At 34.8% G+C, this 26,610-nt stretch overlaps 1 protein-coding gene across 3 annotated transcripts in view; it reads left to right on the top strand.

Moving 5' to 3' along the window:
• LOC135125416 (teneurin-m) overlaps positions 1 to 26,610 on the top strand; it is a 294,078-nt gene that overhangs the window by 196,156 nt on the left and 71,312 nt on the right. For all 3 annotated transcript variants that reach the window (XM_064051013.1, XM_064051002.1, XM_064050991.1), the window contains exon 3: positions 23,897 to 24,109. In XM_064051013.1, the coding sequence (XP_063907083.1) occupies positions 23,897 to 24,109 (213 nt within the window). The remainder of the gene's footprint in view (positions 1 to 23,896; positions 24,110 to 26,610) is intronic.

Genomic DNA, 26,610 nt, shown 5'->3' with positions numbered 1-26,610 from the left:
GAATAATCCTAATAAACTAAATATACTGTGATTTATCAATGCATTATTTGTTTTTTATCATTGAAAATTGTCTAGCTTTAGACCACTCGCTGCGCTCGCCTTCTACAGGTTCTTTTTTGAAACTTTAGTCTCCGAAGTATTCAGGAAAGTGTCTTAACGAAGTTTTTTGGGTTCACTTGTAATAATATATCTCTAGATTTCAAAATACACCCTTAGAATGTTAGTAATCACAATTTATTTTTAAGATTCACTTTTTTGTAGACGATAAATACATTTTTTTGTTAAAATTTAGCTTCTTAGTAAATTGGTTTTAATAATACTCATATACGTGATTAAAAAAGAATCTCAGCGAAACTCTCTAGCTTTTGTTGTAAGAGCAATAAATCACTAAACTTAAATGTGTACTTGGTAAGACAAGACTGATTTTGGCAAATGACATATCTATACATTAAAAAAAAAAAAACAAAAATTAAGCCCCACCCACGCCGATCTAAATTGTGATGAATTTTTCATTCCAAAGTCAGACCGAAGGGCTATTTCTCTAAAAAATGCTACCCTTTTAAACACATATTTCATATGGAAATGTCTTATAGAGAAATGAGGATTTTGCAACTAAACTCCGTCCTCCAGCTCATGATGAATAAAACATTCATCACAATTGAGATGGGGTGGGTGGGCGGGGCTTATATTTTTTCTATTTTTCTTAATATACGAAGTCTGCTTTTCTCAACAAGAAACTGACAATATGTTTAACCATTCTGTTTTAAAACAAAACTCTATACATTAAAAAAAACAAAAATTAAGCCCCACCCACCCACCCCGATCTCAATTGTGATGAATTTATCATTCCAAAGTCAGACCGAAGGGCTATTTCTCTAAAAAATTCTATCCTTTCAAAAACGTATTTCATATGGTAATTTCTTGTAGAGAAATGAGCATTTTGCAACTAAACTCCGCCCTTCATCTGATGATGAATAAATTATTCATCACAATTGAGAATGGGTGGGCGGGCAGAGCTTATATTTTGTCCATTTTTTCTTAATATATCAAGTCTTCTTTTTCCAAGAAGAAACTGACAATATGTTTGACTATCCTGTTTTGAAATAAATTTAAATACATTAAAAAAAAAACAACAAAAATTAAGCCCCACCCACCCACCCCGATCTCAGTTGTGATGAATTTTCATTCCAAAGTCAGCCTGAAGGGTTATTTCTCTGAAAAATTCTACCCTCTCAAAAACATATTTCATATGGTAATTTCTTTTAGAGAAATGAGGATTTTGCAACTAAACTCCGCCCTTCAGCTCATGATGAATAAAACATTCATCACAATTGAGATGGGTGGGTGGGCGGGGCTTATATTTTGTCTATTTTTTCTTAATATACGAAGTCTTCTTTTCCCAAAAAGAACTGAAAACATGTTTAACTTTTCTGCTGTTGAAAGAAAACTTTATATATTAAAAAAAAACAACCAAAATTAAGCCCCACCCATCCGCCCCGATCTCAGTTGTGATGAATTTTTCATTCGTTGTTAGAACGAGAGGCGGAGTGTCATTGCAAAATACATATTTTTCTATTGATCTCAAAACAGGACGAAACAGTTTAGATTTCAAAACACACCCTTAGAATGTTAGTAATCACAATTATTTTTAAGATTCACTTTTTTGTAGACGATAAATACATTTTTTTGTTAAAATTTAGCTTCTTAGTAAATTAGTTTTAATGATACTCATATAGTGATTAAGAAAAAATCTCAGCAAAACTCTCTAGATTTTGTTGTAGGAGCAACAAATCACTAGACTTGGTAAGACAAGACTAACTTTGGCAAATGACATATTATCTGGGAAAATGAGGGGCGGGTGGGCGGGGCTAATTCTTGGTAAGACAAGACTAATTTTGGCAAATGACATATCATCTGGGAAAATAAGGGGCGGGTGGGCGGGGCTAGTACTTGGTAAGACAAGACTGATTTTGGCAAATGATATATCATCTGGGAAAATAAGGGGCGGGTGGGCGGGGCTAGTACTTGGTAAGACAAGACTGATTTTGGCAAATGACATATCATCTGTGAAAATAAGGGGCTGGTGGGCGGGGCTAGTACTTGGTAAGACAAGACTGATTTTGGCGTATGACATATCATCTGGGAAAATAAGGGGCGGGTGGGTGGTCCTAGTATTTGTTAAGATAAAACTGATTTTGCCTCTATTTATCTTGTAAAAACTGATGAAATTTAAAGGTGGTAAATTGCAAATGTCCATAGCAACGAGTTAAATTCCTAAATCTACCCGAAATGTGCAAAATATGATGAGTTTTTACTTGATTTATCGTTGCATTCATATTTTTTAGATTTGCTTATACAGGTGGCTTAAAAAAAATAATAATGTGTCAATTTATTTTATTGATTAAATAAGGAACGCCTCACTCCATTTTCCTAGAAAATTTTGCTATTACTTTAAAAAACAAACCGCTAGAATGCGAGCGCAGCGAGCACATTCAGGTTGCTGGGAACTCTTCGATTTTTTTACAAACATTTTGAATTTACATTAATAATAATTTAGCTTCCCAGGGACACCGACGAATTGTTTTGAATAATACCTAAATCTGTTCGCTGCACTCGTATTCGGAATCTTTTTTTTTATTAATTTAGTGTCATAAAATATTTACAAAAACGATTAGCAAGGCTACTTAGTTGTTTAAAATTTCTTTTGAAGATAAAAATCAATCCCCCAAATAACAACAAATAATTTAGCTTCTCAGGGACACGAATAAATATTTTTTTTTTAATTGCACCTGAACGTGCTCGCTGCGCTCGCATTCTGAAAGTTCTTTTTTGAAGTAGTGCGATATCATAAGAATCTTTACGAATGAATCGTGGAATCTCATCTTTTTTTAATTGTCATATACATGTATTTTTTACACTAATCGTTAAAAAAAATTGGTCTAACTTTTATTTATAACCTCTATACATTAAAATAAATAATAGATAAGTAATACCAGCAAAAGTGTAAATCCTGTCCTGTAAATGTGTTTTGACACCCTAATATTTTTTTACAAATTGTTATAGAACTTATTTTTCCGAATTGATTATTGTATGATACTTTAATCACCCATACCCCGCCACTATCTGATGCGAACGCATTATGTTACGAGAACACACTTGTTTAATTATCTCTAGAGTGACCATGATAGGAAACGGATTAACAATTGCTCCAAAAATACAAATGCTTTGAAAATTGATAAGGCTGGATTAGTGAGTTTCCCATTTGAAAACGTTCCAATCAACCTCATCATTTCAGCAAGAACACTATGTCAATTCCGACACGTGCAATGTAATCATACCGTTCATGAGATTAAATCTTCGATAGCATAAAAGGTTCACGTACAATTTTAATTTTGCATATTTTTGCGAAAAAAGTTGATGTTTTTTCAGGAAAAATCTGAAGACGGATTCATAACCAACAAGTACCTCATGCTTACGCTCAGGAAGCAAAAATTAATAGATCACTTAACTTTATTAATTAATTTTTGATAAAAAAATAATCAAAGAATTCTGACCTGACAAAACTTTGCCTAACCAAACCAGACCTGAGCATTGCTTTAAGTATGAGGGAAGTACTGTATAAATTCGTTGGATCGATTTTTATTTACTTGCCGAGAGTAACCAAAGGGTCATCCAGTAAATGGCTACTTTCATGTTTTCTCGACGTTTCGTGACCTCTAGGGTGTGAAAAAATAGCTCTCGTGTCTCCATTTGTCTGCCTGTCTGTCCTCTGTTGATTTTTGATAATCTCGAAACTAGTAAACTGATTTTTGTCAAATTTTATACGTTTATTAGGGATATAATATAGATGATAAAATATTGTACAAAATTTGTTTTATCATCCCAATCAACAATTTGGTGACGTCATCTTAAATTTTGCAAAATAATATACTCCTATAGCTGTGATTTATGAATCCCCTTTGATGAAAAATGGGTGAAAAATGTAGTTATTTTACAATTAGAGTTTAGTTTTAAACCCTCACGTGATTCATCTTTTTAATGTGTTTGGGTTGGTATTAAAATAAGTAATCCTGCACCCACTCCTAAAGCACGAATTAAAAATACCCATAAATAATGGTAACTAAAACTTCATTACCTAGAACTGTGTTTACGTTCCAAACACTGAAAATGAATTTGTTTATGTCGTGAAATTTACAATTAATTGTCAATAAATCGTCCTCCTACCAATAAAAATCAAACGTAATGGCAATTTAATCCCTCCACTGTTTATTCTCCCATAGAAATCAGTTTCAAAATAAATAAAACTGATAAAACGTATTTTACGATAATTACTTTCGGGCATGCACGACTAATCCAGATTTTTATTCTTCCAGCGTGGGTCGCAAGAATCATTAATTAACACCTAATTAACATTCCCAAAACAACACGTTTTGTTTGCTTGGCACCGAAATTAAAATATTCATCCCCGCCACGGTTCTATGACGTCATTTCAACAACGCTGCTGCCAACTTGGTTCGTTTCGCGCTCATTTTTGCAATATCCTTCTGCTTTCGGTGTAAATGGGACCGACAGGACGAGATTCGACTTTAGGGCCAGTTGGTTAATCGAGAAGCGACGAATTTCTCCGAGCCGGGTCGAACGGGGGTGACTCCCATTCTCGTGGTCTGCAGGATCAATACGCGGCTTCGGCAGCAGGAACCACTGAGGGCGATCTGCAGGCTGCTGCACGCCGACCACTTAGTCGCTGCTTGAGATCGATTCAATCGAAAAGTCCCGCTTTAGACTAAAAACTCAATAACAACGATCCCCGCGTGAAGCGCCACTATAAAAGTAACTTTTAATGCGCCGAATATCGCGAAAATCAAAGGGAAAATGGCGATGTGAAGCGGCTCTAATTGGTAATCAGGCTTTGTTCGCGAACAGACGAGCACTGCTATCCTTTCTTCGAGTTTTCTGGCTGAGGTTCGGCGAAATTCCCTCATTTAGGCGATGAATGCAGGAAAAATCAAAAGTTTGCGGGAGTTGGATCCCGACGCATAATTGATGTAAAATTTGTGGATTTATTGAGCTGTGCGGACATAAAACCTCCGTTTCCGCTCGGCGAAATTGCAGCTTGTTTAAAGAAGTTGTAAAACACTTGTATTACCGCTCATAAATTAAACACCGGCCTCCTATTTATACTCGAGCGTGTATTTATGGGCAATAGGTAAGTGGTTTATAACCGCCTTCTCCCAAAAATTAACCGGCCTACCTCCATAATATTTTATGGGCCTTCTGATATTCCGCGTTACGAGCCTTGTTGCCACGAAAACTACGCCCGGTGTATTATAAAATATATAAACGCCGGATAGAGAAAACGAAAGCGCGATGGACGCCCCGATAAATCCCTTCGACTTTATCGCAGGGGGTGTGTATTTTTCGTTCGATTCGGTTAATCCCGCTTTGTTTGTGACCCAGTTCCTGGGGGCGAAATATGTGCGAAATACGTGCCGCGTCCAAATCCGGACGCCAAATAGAGGAGGTTTCGATAAGCCGCCGGCTGTAAGGGCCACGGGGCCGGAAAAGTCAAGGTTGGGGCCTTAATTGGGTACGCCTATTGTGCATGGGAACGACCGGCTCTGACCACCTTTAGTTAACCCTTACATAATGCGGCGATCGGGAAAATGAAAGAATGCGCCCAAGTTGGGCCGGGTGGTAATTGCTTCTTTGTAAAATAATATTATGTGCATGTTCCGCCGGGAAACCGACGGAGTAATTACGGGAGAGAATTTCTGGGGGCTATAGGTTACATGTAGGTTAACCCATAATTGATCCGTCGGAATTACTGAGTCAGTTTCGCGCAACAAAACGAAATTTTAACGAGCGCGAAAAGGTACTTCAATTCAGCGGGCGATTTTTCCAATGACGTGAAGCAGCACAAGGGGACGATAAAAAAAAATCTGGCAACAATCAGTCCGATAGTTTAGAAGATTATTGGTGTAATAAAAATCGACACAAACCCTGACCGACGACAGACAGACAGACAGACATACAGAGGGAAATGAGAATTCGTATCACTTGGGGCCCCCGAGAAGGTTTCGCCTTCTTTAGAAAAGGACAGTTGGTACCCTCGACAAGGTTTCACATTCATTCTTAAAATGAGACAATTTAGACCCCCGAGAAGGTTTCACATTTTTAAAAAAACATTTGGCGCCCCCGAGAAGGTTTTACATTTTTAAAAAATACAGTTGGGACCCCCGAGAAGGTTTCACATTCTTATAAAATGAGACAATTGGGATCCCGAGAAGGTTTCGCATTTTTAAAAAATTTATTGAAAATTATTTCGACAGAACTCCCCTTGTTCCTGAAGTGTAGCCCAACAAATCCCGGTCCTTTGATAAATTGCAAAAAATCCCGAGGAATCGAACAACCGAAAAATTAAAAAAATTTAAAAATCGAAAATTGAAAAACCGAAAAATCGGAGCATCGATCGAAATCGAAAAATTGAAAAAAAAATAGATTTTGAAAAATTCCCAAAATTGAAATATTGAAAAATTGAGAAATCGAAAAGTTCAAAAATCGAGAAATCAAAATAAAATGAAAAGTCGAAAAATTTTTAATTTCAAAAAATTGGAATATGTAATCATACATAGTAAAAAGTTTAAAATCCGGAATTCGAAATATAAGAAAATCGTAAAATCGAAAAATGGAAAAATCGTTAACATAAAATTTAAAAAAACGAAAAACTAAAAATCAAAAAACTAGAAACCGAGAAATCGAAAAATTGAAAAATCAAAAATTTGAAGAATCGAAGAAGTAAAAAATCTCAAAACTGAAATACAGAAAACTTGAAAAATCGACAAATCAAAAAATTAAGTCGAAACATTGAAATATGTACAATGTACAGACATACTAAAAAGTTTAAATTTAAAAAATCGAAAAACCAAAAATCAAAGGACTAGAAACCTACAATTAAAAAAATCGCTAAACTGAAAATCAAAAACTAGAAATCGTGAATTCGAAAAAATCCCGATTAAAAAACATTGAAAAATTGAAAGATCGGAAACTTGAAGAATCGAAAAACTAAAAATCGAAAAATTGAAAAATCCCAAAACTGAAATATCGAAAACTTGAAAAATCGAGAAATCAAAACATTTTGAAAATCGATAAATGCAAATAAGTACATACATACTAAAAAGTATAAAATCGGGAATTCGAAACATCAAAAATCGTAAAATAGAAAAATGGAAAAATCGTTAACATTAACTTTAAAAAATCGAAAAACCCAAAAACCAAAGGACAAGAAATCTACAATTAAAACAATCGAAAAACTGAAAATCAAAAAACTAGAAATCGAGAATTCGAAAAATCTACAACTAAAAAAATTGAAAAATTGACAAATCGGAAATTTGAAGAATTGAAAAACTAAAAATTGAAAAATCCCAAAAATGAAATATCGAGAACTTGAAAAATCGAGAAATCAAAAAATTTTGATAATCGATAAATTAAATACAAATGTACATACTTACTAAAAAGTTTAAAATCGCGAATTCGCAACCTCAAAAAATCATAAAATCGAAAAATGAACAACTCGTTAACATGAAATTTAAAAAAACGAAAAACCAAAAATAAAAAATCTGGAAATCGAGAAATCGAAAAATTGAAAAATCAAAAACTTGAAGAATCGAAGAAGTAAAAAATCGGGAAACTGAAAAGTTCCAAAACTGAAATGTAGAAAATTTGGAAAATCGAGAAATCAAAAAATTAAGTCGAAAAATTATAAAATTCGAAAATGGAAAAATCGCTAAGTAAAATTAAAAAAATCGAAAAACCAAAAATAAAAAACTAGAAATCGATCAATCGAAAAATCTACAATTAAAAAAATGGAAAAACTGAAGAATCGAAAAAGTAAAAAATCGGGAAATAGAAAAATCCCAAAACTGAAATGTCGAAAAATTGACAAACCGTGCAGTCGAAAAATCGAAATTGAAAAATTGAAACATCTACAAATCGGAACATCAAAAGTTGAGAAATCGAGAACCCCAGAAGTCGAACAATCGAAAATCCAAAAATTTGAAATTGAAATTTAACTTAAAAAACCCGATAAATTGAAAAATTAAAAAATCGGAACATCGAAATCTGGATAAATTGGAAAATCGGAAAACTACAAATTGAAAATTTTAAAAATCAAAAAATTGAAAAACCGAAAAATCTAAAAGCGAGAAGTCGAAAAATCAAAAGAGAGAAATTGAAATATCAAAAAAGTGAAAAGAAAAAACGAAAAATTATAAAATTCGAAAAATAATTGTAAAATCGAGAAATGAAGAAATCGTTAATATAAAATTTAAAAAATCGAAATACCAAACATCGAAATACTAGAAATCGAAAAATCTGGAATTAAAAAATCGAAAAAATGAAAAATTGAAGAGTCGAAAAAGTAAAAAACCCCAAAACTGAAATGTCGAAAATTTGAGAAACCGTACAATCGAAAAATCGAAATTGAAAACTTGAAACATCTAGAAATGGAAACATCAAAAGTTTGAAAAATCGAACAATCGAAAATCGAAGAATTTGAAATTGGAACATTTAACTTAAAAAACCCGATAAATCGAAAAATCAAAAAAAATCGAAACATCGAAATCTCGATAAATTGGAAAATCGGAAAACTGAAAATTGGAAAATTTAGAAGCCGAAAAATTGAAAATTTGAAAAACAAAAAACTTTAAAATTCAAAAAATCAAAAAATCGAAAACTTGAGGATTCGAAAAAGTACAAAATTTGAAAACTGAAAAATCCCAAAACCGAAATGTCGAAAAATCGGAAAATTGAAACATCTAGAAGTCGAAACATCAAAAGTTTGAGAGATTGAAAAGCCCAGAAGTCGAACAACCGAAAATCGAAAAATTTGACATTGAAATATTTAACTTAAAAAGTTCGATATATCGAGATTTCGATAAATTGGAAATTCGGAAAACTGAAAATTGAAAAATTTAGAAGCCGAAAAATTGAAAACTTGAAAACTAAAAAATTTTAAAGATCAAAAAATTGAAAAACCGATAAATCTAAAATCAAGAAGTCGAAAAATCGAGAGATAGAGACATCGAAACATGAAAAAAGTGAAAAAACCGACAAATTAAAATGTCAAAAAATTTTAAAATTCGAAAAATTGAAATATATTCATACATACTAAAAAGTTTAAAATCGAAAATTCGAAACATCAAAAAATCGTAAAATCGAGAAATGGAGAAATCTTGAATATAAAATTTAAAAAATCGAAAAACCAAAAATCGAAATACTAGAAATCGAAAAATCTGCAATTAAAAAAATAATCGAAAAAATGAAAAATCGAAGAATTGAAGAATCGAAAAAATGAAAAATCGGGAAATTGCAAAATCCCAAAACTGAAATGTCGAAAATTTGAAAAACCGTACAATAGAAAAATCGAAAAACCGACAAATCGAAAAATCAAAATTGAAAGCTTGAAACATCTATAAATCGAACCATCAAAAGTTTGAGAAGCCCAGAAGTCGAACATCGAAATCTCAATAAATTGTAAAATCGGAAAACTGAAAACTGAAAAATTTAGAAGCCGAAAAATCGAAAACTTGAAAAATAAAATATGTTGAAAATCAAAAAATTGAAAAACCGATAAATCTAAAAGCGAATAGTCGAAAAATCGAAAGATAGAGATATCGATACATCAAAAAAATGAAAAAACAACTGAGAAATTAAAATGTCGAAAAATTTTAAAACTCGAAAAAAAAGTTTAAAATTCTGAATTCGAAATATCAAAAAATCGTTAACGTAAAATTTAAAAAATCGAAAAACCAAAAATTGAAAAATTTAAATATCGAAAAATTGAGAAATCGAACAAGTACAAAATTGGAAAACTGAAATGTCGAAAAATCGGAAAATTGAAACATCTTAAGTCGAAACATCAAAAGTTTGAGAAATTGAGAATTGAATAATCTAAAATCGAAACATCGAAATTTCGATAAATTGGAAGATCAGAACACCGAAAAATTGAGAACTTGAAAAATAAAAAATTTTAAAAACAAAAAATTGAAAAACCGAAAAATCTAAAAGCGAGAAGTCCAAAAATCGAAAGATCAAGATATAGAGATATCTAAAATTTAAAAAAAAAACGAAAATTTAAAATGTCGAAAAATTGAACCGAAAAATTGAAAAATCGAAATATGTATTGAAAAATCCTAAAACTGAAACATCGAAAACTTGCAAAATCGAGAAATCGACAAGTAGAGAAATCAAGAAATCGAAAAGTTGAAAAATCTAAGAATCGCTTAATAGAGAAATTTCGAAAAGCCAAAATTGAAATATTGAAAAACCAGAAAATAGAAGAACCGAAAAACTGAAATCGTAAAACTGAAATATTGGAGAAATTGAGAACAACACACTGAAAAATCCTCAAACTAAAATGTGGAAAAATTAAAAAACTAAAAAATCTAAAAGCGAAAAGTATCGAAATATAGAGATATCGAAACATCAAAAAAGGGAAAAATCTAACATTTAAAAATTCAAAAAATTGAAAATTGAAAACTGAAGTATTAAAAAACCGAAAAATCCAGAAATAGAAGTATCTAAAATTAAAAAAAAAAAAAACGAAAAACTGAAGAATCGAAATATTGAAAAATCCCAAAATCGAAAAATGCTTAAACCGAAACATCGACAACTTGAAAAATCGAGAAATCGTAAAGTCAAAAAATGTGAAAGTCGAAAAATCGGAAAGTCGCTAGCTCGAAACATCAAAGAATCGATTTATAAAGAAATTGACAAAAAAAATCGATACGGATTCACACACTATAAGTACAGAAAGGAGTATCTTATTTTATGAAATTAAAAAAAAAATATATTATAAATTTTGGAGATGACGTCATCCCATTGGTGGTGGGGATGATTAACCAAATTTTAATTAGCGTTTAACCATCTGCATGATATACATACAAAATGTGACATCAATCGGTCCCCTAGTTTCGGAGATTACTTGTTTAATAAAAATGGATACAGACACCAGACAGACAGACAAACAAACAGACAAACGGAAATGGGAGACTACTTTTTTCGTACTCAAGGGATCATAAAACGTCGAGAAAATATAAAAGTGGACATTCGTCCGATGGACTCAATTATTATACTTCCTTAGCTTACTCTCGGGAAGTAAAAAACATAAGGAAGTTCACCATAGTGCAAAATTTTTCTTTTGAGTTGCTGACACTGTTTTGAAGTTGTCTAGAAAAATAAAATGAATAAATAAATGAAGACTCTCATTACATTTTCTTTAAAAAACTTCCAACTTGAGTTTGTACTCACGGGAGTTCTAAGTCTCGGAGCGAATAATAACAAAGTAGCAGTTTTTTCTATCCTGTGATCTGAATCTAAACTCGCAACAAAACCGGCTCCCGACGACTCCTTTTTGTGTATTTTTTAAAATTCGCCCCGAAAATCCCGGCAAAATTTCCGCTCGAGCTTAGATCCGACCCGACTATATGTTTAAAAGAACTAGGAAGTTTATAGAGTTGCCTGAAGTTTGAAAGTACAGCAATGACGATGACGTGCGTGAACTCCCAAGCCACTTTTTCGTTTTTCAGTTTTGGAAAAATGCCCGCCCCCTCGGAAAATAATCTCGCCGGATTATCGCGCCCTTCCGGCTCGACATTCATGAGATCGAGATAAAAGACAAAATGTTATTAAGATGAGCGAATGTGGAAACGGATATCCACACATAGAGACGTGTTCGCACACCGCGCCATTTAATGAATATTTCAGCGGGCGCACTTCTTATTTGTGGAATTCTTTCATGTCGCGATGTCGACTGGAAGAGGTCGGGCTGTTTGCATACAGAAACGCCACAATTACCAGCGAGGGCCCCTCCGACCAGGATTTCCGCGAATGTATTGTAATTTCAGATGTGTTGTGTAAATGCGAGGGCGGCTGTCGATGCGGCTGCTCGTAATTTCCGCCCCCGGCGTACGCACTGTTTGTAATCGACTGAAGACGGAGCGCCGATAAATAATCGTACGCCAAAGGCAATTTCCACGACTAAATCATTACACTATTATAACACGATCAGTACGAGTAAATTTCGAGTGCGTCGGATCCCCCGGAGCCGAGGATACAAAGAATGCGAGCCGTAATTTTCTTCCTTTCGCTGTGTTCGACGATGGCACAAAGGGAGGGAGGGAGGGGGTGGAAATAAATTCTGACAAATAATGTAAAAGATCACTTTTTATTGCATTAAAGCAGTCGAGAGGAACACGGTCGACATCTAGATATAAAAAGCATCATTTGAGTTATATTTTTTACATCTACCCAGTTACTTAACAACGTGGTACAATAAGTTTTTTTGAAAAAAATAACATTGATCGAAGGTTATTTTCACAGAACATCTCTCGCCCCTGAAGTGTAGCCCAACAAATCTCGTTTCTTATTATAATTATAAAAAATGTTTGCGATTTTTTTTCTCATAACCTCTATAAAGTGAAAATTAGTGGTGTAAATAACAATGGCGCAGCTTTTTTGACTTGAATTTTTCAATTATTCAATTTCTCATTTTTTGTTTCTTCAATTTTTCGAATTATAAAGTTTAAATTTTTCAGTTTGCAATTTTTCAACTTTTCAATTTTAAGATTTTTCTGTTTATCGATTTTTCAGTTTTTCGTTTCTTCAGTTTGTGATTTTAAATTTTTCTAGTTTTCATTTTACAATGTAATAATTAGTAACATTAATTATTTTTAGAATTTTCCAGTTTTCAATTATTGGATTTTAAAACTTCTTCATTTATGCGATTTTTCAGTTTTTCGATTTTTTAATTTTAGATCTTTTAAGTGTTACAGGTTTTCGACTTTACAATTTTGACGATTCCATAAGTTATCGATTTTACAATTTTTGGGATTTCGAATTTTTCGTTTTTTTTTAGTTTTTCAATTTTCCAATTTTTGAATTTCTTTAATTTTTAGATTTTGCCATTTTTCGATTAGGGTTTCTCGGGTTTTCAATTTTTAATTTTTTGGTTTTTGGTTTTTTATTTTCGTTATTTTTTTCAATTATTTTCATTTTATAAATTTTTGTTTTCTCCGTTTTAATTTTTTCATTTTTTCATTTCTTCAATTTTTAGATTTTGCAACTTTCCCATTTAAAATTTCTCGAGTTTTCAGTTCTTAACTTTTGAAATTTTTGATTCTTTATTTTCATTTTTTACAAATTGTCGATTTTTCAGTGCTCCGATTTTACAATTTTTTGTTTTTTCAGTTTCAACAACTTTACAATAAACTCTTTTTTATATAATATAAACTTAAATTTAAAAATTAAACTTAAAAATGAAAACTCTAGGAGTTTTCATTTTTAAATTTTTCAGTTTTTCGATCTGTCAATTCGGATTTTTCAATTTTTAGATTTTACAACTTTTCGATTTTCACTTTCAGGAGTTTTCAGTTTTTCGATTATTCAGGTTTTCATATCTTCAATTTTCCATTTGAAATTTTTCGTTTCGGTTTTTTATTTTCATTATTTTTTCAATTTTTCAATTATTCAATGTTCTGACATTATAATTTTCCTTTATTTCAATGTGAAATTTTTCAATTTTTGAGTTTTCAACTTTTCGATTTTTAAACTTTTAGAATTTTTAATTGCTCTTTAAATCAATTGTAGATTTTTCAGTTTCATGATTTTTGAATTTTTCGTTTCTTGAATTTTTTATTCGGAATTTTTCTTGTTTTCGTTTTAAATATGTAATAAATATAGTAATGTTTAAAATATTTCACTTTTTAAATTTTACGATTTTAGAGCTTTTTCATTTCTCAATTATAGGATTTTATAACTTTTTATATATTTTTTTTTCAATGTTTTGATTTTATAATTTTTTGTTTTTCCTGTTTCAATTTTTTCAATCTTACGACATGCAACTCTTCGATTTTTCTTTTTTAAATTTTTCCATATCTTGATTTTCCAAATTTTTGATGTTTCAATTTTTCGCTTTGGAATTTTGCGTCTCGGTTTTTTATGTTCTTCATTTTGCCAATTTTTCGATTTTTCAATGTTCCGATTTTATAATTTTTTTTTCAATGTGATATTTTTCAATTTTTCGTTTTTTCAATTTCTGACTTTAGAATTTTCTAATTTTCAAGTATTGTATTTTAAAACTTCTTCATTTATTTGATTTTCCAATTTTTCCAGTTTTCATTTCTAAATTTTTCGATTTGGAATTTTTCGTTTCGGTTTTTTATTTTCATTATTTTTTCAATTTTTCAATTATTCAATGTTCTGATTTTATAATTTTTCTTTTTTTCAATGTGATATTTTTCAATTTTTCGTTTTTTCAATTTTTAACTTCGGAATTTTCCAATTTTCAAGTATTGCATTTTAAAACTTCTTCATTTATTTGATTTTCCAATTTTTCGACTTTTCATTTCTAAATTTTTCGATTTGGAATTTTTCGTTTCGGTTTCTTATATTCTTCATTTTTCCAGTTTTTCGGTTTTTCAATGTTCTGATTTTATAATTTTTCTTTTTTTAATGTGACATTTTTCAATTTTTGGATTTTGCAGTTTTTCGATTCGCATTATCTCGGTTTTCAATTTTGTCGATTTTCATTTGTAAGATTTTTCAGTTTTTCGATTTTCCAGTTTCTTCAATTTGTGATTTGAAATTTTTGTAGTTTTCTTTTTATAATGTAATAATAAGTATTATTAATTATTTTTCAAATTTCCCAAGTTTTCAATTATTTGATTTTAGAATTTTCCAATTTTCAATTTTTTCAATTATTGAATTTTAAAACTTCTTCATTTATTCCATTTTCCAATTTTTTGGATTTTCATTTTTCAATTTTTGGTTTCTCAATTTTCCAAATTTTAGATGTTTTAATTTTTAGTTTCAGTTTCTTATGTTCTAGATTTTTTCAAGTTTTGGTTTTTCATTGTTCTGATTTTATTACTTTTTCTTGTTTTCAATGTGACATTTTTCAATTTTTGGATTTTTCAGTTTTTCGGTTTTCAATTTTAAGATTTTTCAGTTTCTCGATTTATCAATTTTTCGTTTGATCAACTTGTGATTTGAAATTTTTCTAGTTTTCATTCTACTATGTAATAATAATAATAATTATTTTTAAAATTTTTCAATTTTCAATTATTGGATTTTAAACTTCTTCATTATTCGATTTTCCAATTTTTCAAGGGTTCATTTTTAAATTCTTCGATTTCTCGATTTTCCTAATTTTGAACGTTCGATTTTTTGATTTGGAATTTTTCATTTCAATTTTCTATATTCTTCATTTTTCCAATTTTTCGGTTTTTCACTGTTCCGATTTTATAATTTTTCTTTTTTCAATGTAACATTTTTCCATTTTTGGATTTCTCAATTTTTCAATTCGCATTTTTTCGATTTTCAATGTTCTGGATTTTTCAGTTTTCCGTTTCTTCAATTTGTGATTTGATTTTTTTCTAAATGTAATGATAATTATTATTAATTATTTTTAAAATTTCGTAATTTTTCAATTTTTTGACGTTAGAATTTTCCATTTTTCAATTATTGGATTTTAAAACTTATTCATTTATTCAATTTTTCGATCTTTAAATGTTACTTATAGTTTTTCCACTTTACAATTTTGACGATTTTTGGGTTTTCCACTTTTTCGATTTTGCAATTTTGCGTTTTTTTTAGTTTTCGTGATTTCTCAAGCTTTCGAATCAAAAAAGTGAAAAAATTAGAAAATAATAAAATGGAAAAACCAAAATTCGATTTTCCACTTTTTCGATTTTGCAATTTCTCGATTTTTCAGTTTTTCGATTTTACAATATTTTCAGATTTTTTGGAAAAACTGTAAAATTGAAAATCAAAATGAAATTACGAAAAAGTATAAAATGAAAACTTTGAAACATATAAAAATTGGAAACCAAAAACTTGAACAATTAAAGAAAAATCGAATGAACGCAAAAACATTGAAAATCTGAAAATCAAATAATTGAGAAATCCAAAAATTGCAAATTGAAAAATTTTAGAAAATCGAGGAATTCAAAAATCAAAGACTGAATATTTGAAAAATTGAATAAACGAGAATTTATTAAATGTAAAGAAACATTGAAATAATAAAGGAAATGAAAAAACGAAAAATTATGATTTGCAATCGAAAAAATGAAAATGAAAAAATCGGAAAAATGAAAAATAAAAATCAAGAACTTGAAAAACTGAGGAGTTGAAAAATCGAAAGATTAAAAATTGAAAATTGAAAAATCAATGAAAAATTGGAAAATTGAATAAATTTATAATAAATTGTTATAAAATCGAGAAAATGAAAATTAAAAAATCAGGAAAATGAAAAATTGAAGAAACGAAAAATTGAAAAATTTAGACCTCGAGAAATTGAAAAAATTAAAGTTGAAGAAACGAAAAATTACGAAACCGAAGCACCGAAAAAGGGAAACATTAAAAAATTAAAGAAAATAAAAAAAACAAAAATTGTGATGTCAAAAAATTGTAAATTTTTAAAGATAAATAAAGCCAGATGTTCAAAAAATTACAATATTTGATTCTGCAAATGTTACTTTTTTTACAAGTTAAAATAATTTTAAGGAAATTTTCGGGAAAAAGCAAAATTGTAGAATCAAAAAGTTGAAAAATTGAAATAATTAAAATCAATAAAATGAAAGATTAACAATCCGAAACATTGAAAATGGAAACATTGAAAAATCAATGGGTGAAAAATTATGGTTTAAAAAAATTGTAAAATAGAAGAAAAAGAAAACACGAAAAATTACTGCATTCCCAAATTTTCGGAAAAATGAGTGAGTCGTTTTTGATTTTAATGAATACAAAAAACTGCCTCATTGATTAATTTTCTCTAAGTCATCCTATATAAGTAGGTCTAAAATCTATAAGTACATTGATAAACTACAATTATAGAGTCACAATATTTTGGATATTTCAGAGAGGTTTTACTCGACAAAATTTTGAGATGACGTCATTTTGGAAGGGGATAAACGAATAAATGTTGTTTCGATTTTCTTTTTGAAAAATCTGGATGTCTGGAGTAAAAACTGAACACGGATTTATAAAGCACACGAGAACGATTATCTTATTTTATATAATAGAAGTAACATTAACAATTGTAACTTCGAGAAAATATAAAAATAGCCAGTCGTCCAGTGGACTCCCTTACAATACTTCAATAAATAATACCAGTCACAGTGTAAGAAAAAAATAGCCTCTAAAAAGATCGAACCCACGATCTTCGAACTAAATTGCGAAAATTAAAAAAATATGTTCATGCTTATTACATGCGTTCTTCATTGTAATTGTAAAGTAAAGAGCCGCATCGTAAAAAAAGGGATATCTTATTATACGTAGGTTATATTTAAAAACAAGCCCATAAAAATAGGGTAGAATTAATATATTCCCTCTTTTCTTTTTGTTATCTTCCTGATGATTGACGAGCCTTCACTACTCCGCCAAGAAAAAAAAACAACTTTTTGTTATCATCAACTTTATTTCATTTGAATAACTGATCCATTCGTTCCATGTGACACTCAACATCTATTACGTTCAGATCAATATCCCAATATAGCAACGCCGGAAAGAATAGCTACGAATATTATTTCTTGTCAACTGTTATTACCGCTCTATGCAACTCGTGCGAGTTTCCCACACTCCCCGATCAATCAGCACAGTTTTCTCAAATTTCGGGTGGTAGCAGAAATGACCCGAATCAGCGGCATAAAAGTACCAATACAACTTGAATTCGAGAATGCACTCCTCGCACCTCGGCGTCTCCCCGTAATGGACCCACTATCATTCCCTCCCGGATTTATGCTGATGTGCTTGTCATACATACTCATCCGTGATTTATGGCGCATAGTTCAGCCGAGCCAACGACACCTGTATGTCATGCTTTAGGGTGCCCATAGCTGTATCGATCCGCGTCCACTGACTGGAGTAAATCTCCTTGATACCTCCGCAAATCACTCTCCCTCGGGCACTTAGTTGGCTGAGTGATACGGTCGGCCACAACTGTCCTCATAATGGCCCATGTTTTGCCGGTGATCTAGGAAATGGCCGCTTCATAAATAATGCCACCGCCCGTCCCAAATAAAATCGCCTCAATCAATTACGAGCATGCCCGTCTTGCCCCCGTCCACGCCAAAATTTTATATTTCTACACAATTTTATGCCCCATAACCCCGACACTAAACCAGCCCCATAAGCTACACGGAATAAATCTTTATCGCGAGGTTTACGACTTTATTAGCGCCCTAAAACCGAATTACCGAAATTTCAGCGCGACAGACAAATTTTTAGGCGTGTCTTCACCTCGCACAGCGACGAACGAATTTCAAACGTTAACGCGGAGTGATTAGGAGTGGGGGGGACCAACATCTGCGCTAGACACTCTATCGCCGATTTTAATTTTGTTGCACTTCGAAAAGCTCGAACTCCCATTATCACCTAGTTGGTTTAATTACTAGACACATCGGTACTTTCCCTCCTCCGGTCTCCGTGACTTCGGTCGTTTTCGCCCGCACCCACGTCCCGGCCCGAATTATTTATTTATTCGGCAATTAAATAGACGGTCAGTAAGTAATGGCCGGCCATATTTCTTGAGATGTCGCTGGCGGTTATTGGGAATCACTGAGGCGCAGAACCCCACTGACGTGACACCGAGAGACAGGAAAAGCCCTCTGATGAATGGAGTCAATTTAGTACGGCGGCGCCGGTGTTGTCGTCATTTTTTCTTGAGGGCTCATAACAGTCGGGCGTAATTGGTCAACAACTATCATCAACAATTTATCGGCAGCCAGTCGAACCCGGCTCGAGTCGTAGTCGTAGCCATGAATTATGTCAAGGTGTACCCGGTTTGGTACCACGCACTGATAGATTTTGGAATTTTTAATAATTAATGTCATTGTGTTGGCGTTGGTTGTGCGAAACGTGGCCGCGTGTGTTTCCTGTGTGATTTTTAGAGTGAAGAAGTGGCAATATTGATGCGAAAACAAAAGTAGGTTCTCTTTTTTTGTAACAATACGGCACCCCACTCTCGTGTACATGCGTCGCTAAGAAATTTTAACCAGATAATCAAAATCCGGTTACTATTTATTAGTAAACAAAACTAGAACCCCGCAAACTTTCTGTTCAATCACGCGAATTTTATGTTGAGAAAATATCGCCGGAGTAAATTTCCGCCCCAATAATTTTTTGTTGACCAGATTTTATCGAATTACAAGTCAAATAAATTACAACTTTTCTGCCACAACCCCGAGAAAGTTAAAGTCATTTTCGCTTCCAACTTCAAACGACGCTGAAGATAAACGTGTAAATCGATCCCGAATAGCTTAATAATTAATACGCAAATATTTTTTGTCAAAGCTGTTTTTATTATCTCCGAGATTAAAAGGCGCACTTTTCCTAATTAATTAACTAGAGAATAAATAAAGTGGCGACAACATCACGAATCCTCCGTAAAAGTATTTTGTGAAGGCAGAGACGAACCCATGGGCATTAAAAAACCTTTATAAACTTGTCACATTATGTGTAGTGGCTGTGTCAGTTCATTAATTTTGACGTTTATGATGAAAGAAAGCGCTTCTGGTAGTTTTAATGTCCGTATTAAAATTCCGACCGGTAGAAATGATTGCCATTTTTTAAAATTAACTGTGAGCATTAAAAAGATGATCGCATCTCGAGTACCACAAAAGAAATAAAAAACTTACAAAGCATACATTAACTTTATGATTGTTTTTTACACGACAACGGGGACGGCATAACAAAGTAATGATGTAAAAGTGCGGCGATATTTTTTATTTTATGTTGTTTCGGCGTAATTTTATGCGGACAAAATGTGCCGGCGACGTAAAACGGGGCAGGTAATAACGAACGGAGCAATCAGCGCCGCACCAAAAACTTTTCTAATATTCAAATCCTATTGATCACGTTCTCACAACTAGATTCATAACCCAGAACGGTGGGCTGGGTAACCCAATTAATACCGTCGCCATGATGTAATAATAAACATAATTAGATGACATAACCAGCTATGACAATAATTATTATTTTTAATGCACCAGTGTGTCATCAGACGGAACAGATGCTGAAATACACTTCCTGCGAAGAAATACTAGTCCCCTCGGTAATTTTTTCCTCCAAACAAGCGAGAACAATTAATGAGCCTCAGCATTTTAATTTGTTGGAACTATTTCCCTGATGCAGTACGATAATGAATGTTCCGCGCTGAATAAATTAAAACGATTAAGCCCCGATTGTAGCCGAGACGCTCGCGAGGCACAAGAAAATTGTTTTTTAATTGGCGCAATCATTTTCCGAAATAGGTTACCTTTGTACCCTCGCGTTTGCGGTAAACGCGCACTTTTATTCAAAACTCGGCTAGAAAAGGTCAGCAATTTTTAATCGGGTAGTTTTTGCATGCCGCGTTGTTCATTTGCAGCGATTTCCCTCGCCGCCGTTCCATTTTTGTCGCACTCTATCATCATCACGCTTTCCTCTGACATCCTAAACTAATCCCCTATTATAAACACGTGAAAATGCATGTCGACTGTAAAATACCCCACCGCTGACGAAGATGAATTAGTAAATTAATAGGAAAATACGACGAGGGGCCACGTGCCGCCATGCCCGTACTCAAAACACAAATGCATCAACGGCCGATTAGGATCTTATCACCCTGTATTCGTATTTACCGCTCGCTATCAATTCAATATTCATATAAAACACGCTCCGATTAAATCTCTATTTTGCGGTACAAAGGGCGCTCGTTAATCGGCGCCGATAACGATCTGGGATAATTTTTAATTTAGGCGTCGACGGCGTCGCGACGCTCGCCCACTCTGGCGTGAAACGCGCCGTCGATAGCAGATGCGTTCCTAATTTGCAATGCGAATATGCGGGTGCAGACAGGTGTGGTGTTGCAGACACGTTTACGGAGACTTTGCCGATATTTCATACCTGCGGGAGTAGTGGGTATTTGGGACGTGACACGTTGAGGGATGAATTATTTAGGGCGAGACGAACAGATGGCCGCCGATGCGAAGTTCGTAGTGCACGGGATGCAGTTGCAAGGGCTTCGTAGTTTTATTTGTGGCTGATTTTAGGTACTTGGGTCATTGTTCGCTTCGAATTTTTATATCTACACTTGCGTTGTATGCGAGCTGCTGCTTCATGCTGATTTTCTAGTCTAGAGGGTGCTTCTATGTGGTGCATTCGTTGCACCACTCGACCAAAGCTCTCAGCGACTCAGTTTTTCCCTGTTTACAACGCAAGGTTTACGGTTATGCAGGGGACTTGGATGCGTCTGTATTCGTGGAGACGAAATTTCCGGGAAATAAATTCCCTGTGGGGATCGTCCAAAACCTTCGCTTGAGTTGCCGAAATTTTGCTTTAATTAAAAGTGCAGGGTTTCTATAAATGATTATCGGGTCGAAGAAGCTCGTGGAAGCGTGCCGCCTCTCACTATACAGACTTCACGCATCTGTGCATTGGGTGAATTTCATGTTGCAACAAGAACTCTTGAGTGCTGATGCTGATGTCTTCCAGGAGATTCCCCTAAACTTTGTGATTTTCACCGCTTGCAGTTGGCAGCGGACTGTCTCAGCGATAAACAATTTCATTAGTGTCCTTTTCCGGCCCCAAACCTCGCAAACTTCTCCCCATCTCGGCCTTTTAATTGTTTGCAAAAAGAGTTGGGGCGAGGGCGCGTCGTCGCCGGGGTGCCGTCGATGAAGCGAGCGATGATTCAGTTGTCGTTGTCGGGCAATCAGCGGGTATTCCCCGGAGGCACATTACGTCTCACACCTCAAGTCATCCTTCATCTCCGGCTGCGAGCTCGTCACATCTCTTGGACGCCTTATGGCACGCACGGGCCTCCCCCGAGACGCAGGCCTGACGTAATTCGCGCCGTTCCCGGCGGAGGCCGCATGATTGCCGGAAGATGCCGCATGAATACGACGCCAAGCACACTTATTCCCATTGTGATGGAAAAAGGTGCTGGAATCCACACGCACTTTCTACAAATATGTTTACAAAGTGACTGAATACTCGACCAACTCCGGCGGTGGTGCTTGGTATTCTGGACGTGTTTATTTTTCACGGGCGCGAATGAAAGAATAAGAATGAGCTTCAATTCGGCCTGGATTGTGCTAATACAGCAGAGAGGTTAAATCGACCGATGGGAAATGCGAAAAATGGATTATTGCTTGCGTCATCGACAGCGGTAATGTGCAGGGGAGAAGGAGGCGCAAGGGAGGTGATAGCAGGAGCGGCGAAATGGGCACAGGGTGATATAAAAACGGTACATTCACTCTTCGCGACTATCTTGTACACTAATAAAGTTTTACAACGTAAAAGTTAAACAGTGTAATGCGGTAGCCACACTCTGAACAGAGCCGTATCACGCGCAGTGACAGAATATTAATTTGTTGTTTGTATTGGTACGCAAGCATGTAGTTGATTTTCTATTTTCCTGGACACAACCCTAAACTTTAAGTAAATTTCAAAGCGGCACGCGATATCTATCAAGTTGACGAGGGTCTTTACCAAAGAGGTCGTTCGGGCATTGTTGACCGAAATGACACTAATCCCACAACGGTGATCACGTCCACAACTGGATACGCAGCGATACTAGTAACCTTAGTTTAAGTATGCGTTAATTCAAAGGGATAATCACCTCCCGAATGTCTTTACTCTTTCGTTCGACTACAATGCAGCTCGCTTCTCTCGTGACGCCTGTGCGCATTATTAAGCGCCGTTCAGCGCTTCTGCGGCTTTCGACTGTCGCGGCCGTTTCGGGATTTATGAGGAGCAAAACCCCTCTGACGACGCGATCGGGGACTGCCGGCGATTGATGTGGGCAATTATGATCAGAATCGGTTTTTTATTGAGGGAAGTCCCGAACTATTGTAGGAATAGTAATGGTCGGATGGAGTTCGCGGTTCGTTGGCTCGGCTTGTGCGGGATTTATGCAATGACCCCGGTTCGGGGCAGATTTATTACTTTTAATAACTAGCATATAAGAACTATCGAGTAAATCACAAACTTCCTAAACTGGTTAACATTAGGTTTTATTGTGTTTCTCTGTCTCGCTCGCTCGCGTGCGTTAATTCAAACTTTCCGCCGGCAAAAAGCGACATTTGCTCCGTTCGTCATTCCACACACGATAAAAAATCTGCGTTTCGTTTGCTTACTCCAACGCCACTAAAATACGAAGTTTGCTAAAGCCTGGAACGTATTCGTTTTTTTAAGCGTTGTGTCGGAGTTTCATTCAATCGGACAGCGATGTTTGTGGAAACATCAACATGATTTTTAAATCGTCGCCTTCATCAATTTTCATAAATATTGTTTTATTAATCCGCTAAGTGCTTCGAAATGACGGGGCACATTTTTCAGCGAGTAAAAATGTGTTCGCCGTCAATCGACGCGAAAAATGCGGAATATTAAACAGAATGTGTTCGTTCGAAATATTCGTTTTTAGTATATCAATTTTCAATTGACAACTTCAAATTTATATCGGTACAACTTGGCCGGAATCAAATGCATCTATTCGCAAATGACAGATCTCCCGACCGCACTCCATTACCGGAAAAGCTTTTCGGGATAGTGTGACACCGCATAAAACAAATTTGCATTCGCATTTTTACCCACCCCCGAGTGTCTCCCAACTACTTCGATGAAGCGATCCTAAAACTTTAATAACTCCCGCAACGCAACGTATGTAAACGAATTAAAGTGTATCTGTTTGTTCGGGCGGGCATGCGCCACCCTCCCTTAAACCAACACTCCGCTGTTTGCTCGCCTCCGCCAGGATAAATGCAGAATATCTAATTAATTACCCCCTCGTCAAGTTTCGTCCCAGAGGAGCACTTTTTCCCGAATTGTTTTGAAATCATGATATTTTTTATTCTTCCAGGCAAGGGGCGTCTGTACCCCGCGTACAGCCTCAGCGGGTCTGAGGGTGAAGACTCACCCCGACGATACGGTTCCCAACACACGTACCAGCATCCCTTGTATCAACAGCCGGCTGGACTAAGCGACACCCCCACATCGGAAAACGCCTCGGACGCCACCCTTACCGACTCGGAACTTGCTTTGGCGAGGGATTCTACCCTGCTCGTGCACAACGGTAAGTGCCCTGAATACTCTAGCAGCGGAAATTCGGCCGAATTAACAAGGGACGGCGTTGTTGACTTTTAATAATCGCCCGCGCTTACCTCAAAACGCTCTACCCCCATAACCTACAATATGAAGAACGCGTCACTCTTTCGCCAGCTTTTACTTTATGGTCTATATAATTCGGGGGGGAATTATGATTAATCACTTTACCAGCATTATCTCCATCCGGCAGCAAAAATTTCACTTACGCCCGAATTTTAATAATCGCAAGGGCCCGTATCTCGAATCTGTAATGGTCCGTTCTAATTTAAACCCGGCCAGTGTCCACAATTATGACGAGGGAGCGCCACCTATCGGTACGGGCCATAATTTTTGCCCATTGTCCCAGCGCGCCGTACATATTTTAGCGCATAAGCCGCGGTATTATCAGTGGACCCTCGTCGGTAGCTTACAACCCCTTTATTGGGGGTCATAAACACGGTCCTTCTGGGGCTGTATCAGGACCGGTGCGGTATTGAACGAGTCGGTACAGAGCTCGCTTTGATTACTCTCTAATCCCCGGAAAAATGACGAATTTAATCAGTGCTTTTCCGGCGAGTGAAAAGACTTCGGACTTATCTTTTAGAAATGTCGATTAATATTGGTTCGGAGTTGCTTGATTGAGAGAGAAGCTTTTGCAGAAGCTCGCTAAACACCTATACACCGGATTCGTTTGAAGTAGAAAAAGCTGAATTCATCAGCTCGCGGAATTAAGACGGTTGCGGGGTTATTTATACCTGGGCGGACTCCGGGCTGCCATAACTCCGGGACATTAACGCACTCGTAAACCTTGGGTCGTATTGTTGGGCTGGGCAAATGAGGAGCGAGCAGATGGATCAAAGGAAGGCTGGAGAAAGGGTGGAATGAAGATTTAAAGAGCAAGGAGTTCATCTCTTGAAAATTTTAAAACACGAACCCATTGTTGACGACAAAACGATGACACACCCAGAAACATTTTAAACACGTCCTGCAAACTTTAAAAATCATACGACCCCGTGAAGAGTACTTACGTGAATTTAAACCCTGAGTCATTAGGCGGGTCCCTACCAGAGGGCGTGTAATTTTTCAAAAAGTAGTAAAACGTCTAGGGTAGTTGCGTTGGTGGCAAATGAGCTTGGAAGACTGCGACCCAGTTTTGAATTGTTTAGGGATAATAACATTTCCGCAGACGTTAACCACTTATCCTTTGTGATTGTACTTTCCAACAAAGTAGGAACATAATGCCTATAGTCGAACCTAACTCGTATTGAGCAATTAAACATGAAACATCCTGTTAGAGGCTTGATAACTGCTCCTGTAATGTTATTGGCTTGAGATAATCTCATTATAGTCATACGAGAGGTTCAACTGCACATTACCAATTTTAAGTTGTCTGTATGATTACCCGTGATTGTTTTCCTCGACGTTAAATTAATGTTCTTCGAACTATTACAGTGTTCTAGTATTAAATGCCTATCTCTTTAGAATTATACTATTATCTGAAATTATTGTTATTATGGTTCGAGTGGGTGGCACCGAGCGTCTCAGATCGTGACTCAGGAGGTTATAAAAAGTGGCGTTCCGTTCGATTCTTTGAAAGCGAGCTGGATATTAGACGGAATTAATGTTTAGGAGTGTTTAATAAATCGAATTAGAGGATGAATTGGTGTCTTTGTTGGAAGTGTAGCGCTAGAGAAGCGAGTAAATAATGTGAGTACTTACAAGACGTGAAAAATGAATAAGTGAAATTGTGAGAGCAATTACTGTAGTTTGGAGCCTCGCTCCTGTATCATTACAGTTCTAATAGGATTCTCGCTTTGAATCATCTGGGAGAGAATCGTTTCATTACTATAATGAGTTCTGCTCTCGCTTTCGCCATTGTGTTTACTCTATTCCATCATTAATAAGATGGGGATCGAAATTACAAATAGATGACATATCATCTCTGGGTTGATTGTACAAATCTGACTCAACATTCACCCACACCACCTATCAATTCCTCGTAATGGACCCAGCGTGTGATTGATAATCCCCTCAGTGAACTTCGAGTGCTTAATATGATTTTATTCGCTCTGTCACAGTATAAAACCAAATGGAATTTCATGAAGGTGCACCATAAAAAAACTTCGGGAATCACCCAAACTTTCTATACTATCAATTTTATTAACGTATTTAACTTTATGTTTTTACGACGCCCTTAGGTGAAGAAAAAAACAAGGCATTATAAAGGGGGGAAAATTAAAAGCTGTCGACTAAAAGCTATCTTGTTTTTTTAAATGAAAAAAGTTGAAAAAAGTGTAGCGACAAAAATCTAATCATCCAAATAAAATGGACCGTTTCCAGCGGAATAATTCGCGAAAATTGAGATAAACTGGGCGAGTTGTTTAATTTATGCGCTATACAGAATACGAAAATTACAGACGAAAAAAGGAACCGGTGCGACGTCGTCTCATTCGCTCGCAACTCGGCGAAAATTAAACGGGCAGTAAACGG

This window comes from Zophobas morio, unplaced genomic scaffold (genome assembly GCF_036711695.1).
Source record: "Zophobas morio isolate AGI-343-1 ecotype UQ-CSIRO unplaced genomic scaffold, CSIRO_AGI_Zmor_V1 ptg000002l, whole genome shotgun sequence".
Taxonomy (NCBI): domain Eukaryota; kingdom Metazoa; phylum Arthropoda; class Insecta; order Coleoptera; family Tenebrionidae; genus Zophobas; species Zophobas morio.
Note: the sequence above shows the minus strand (reverse complement) of the source record. Positions and strands in the feature narration are given on the sequence as shown.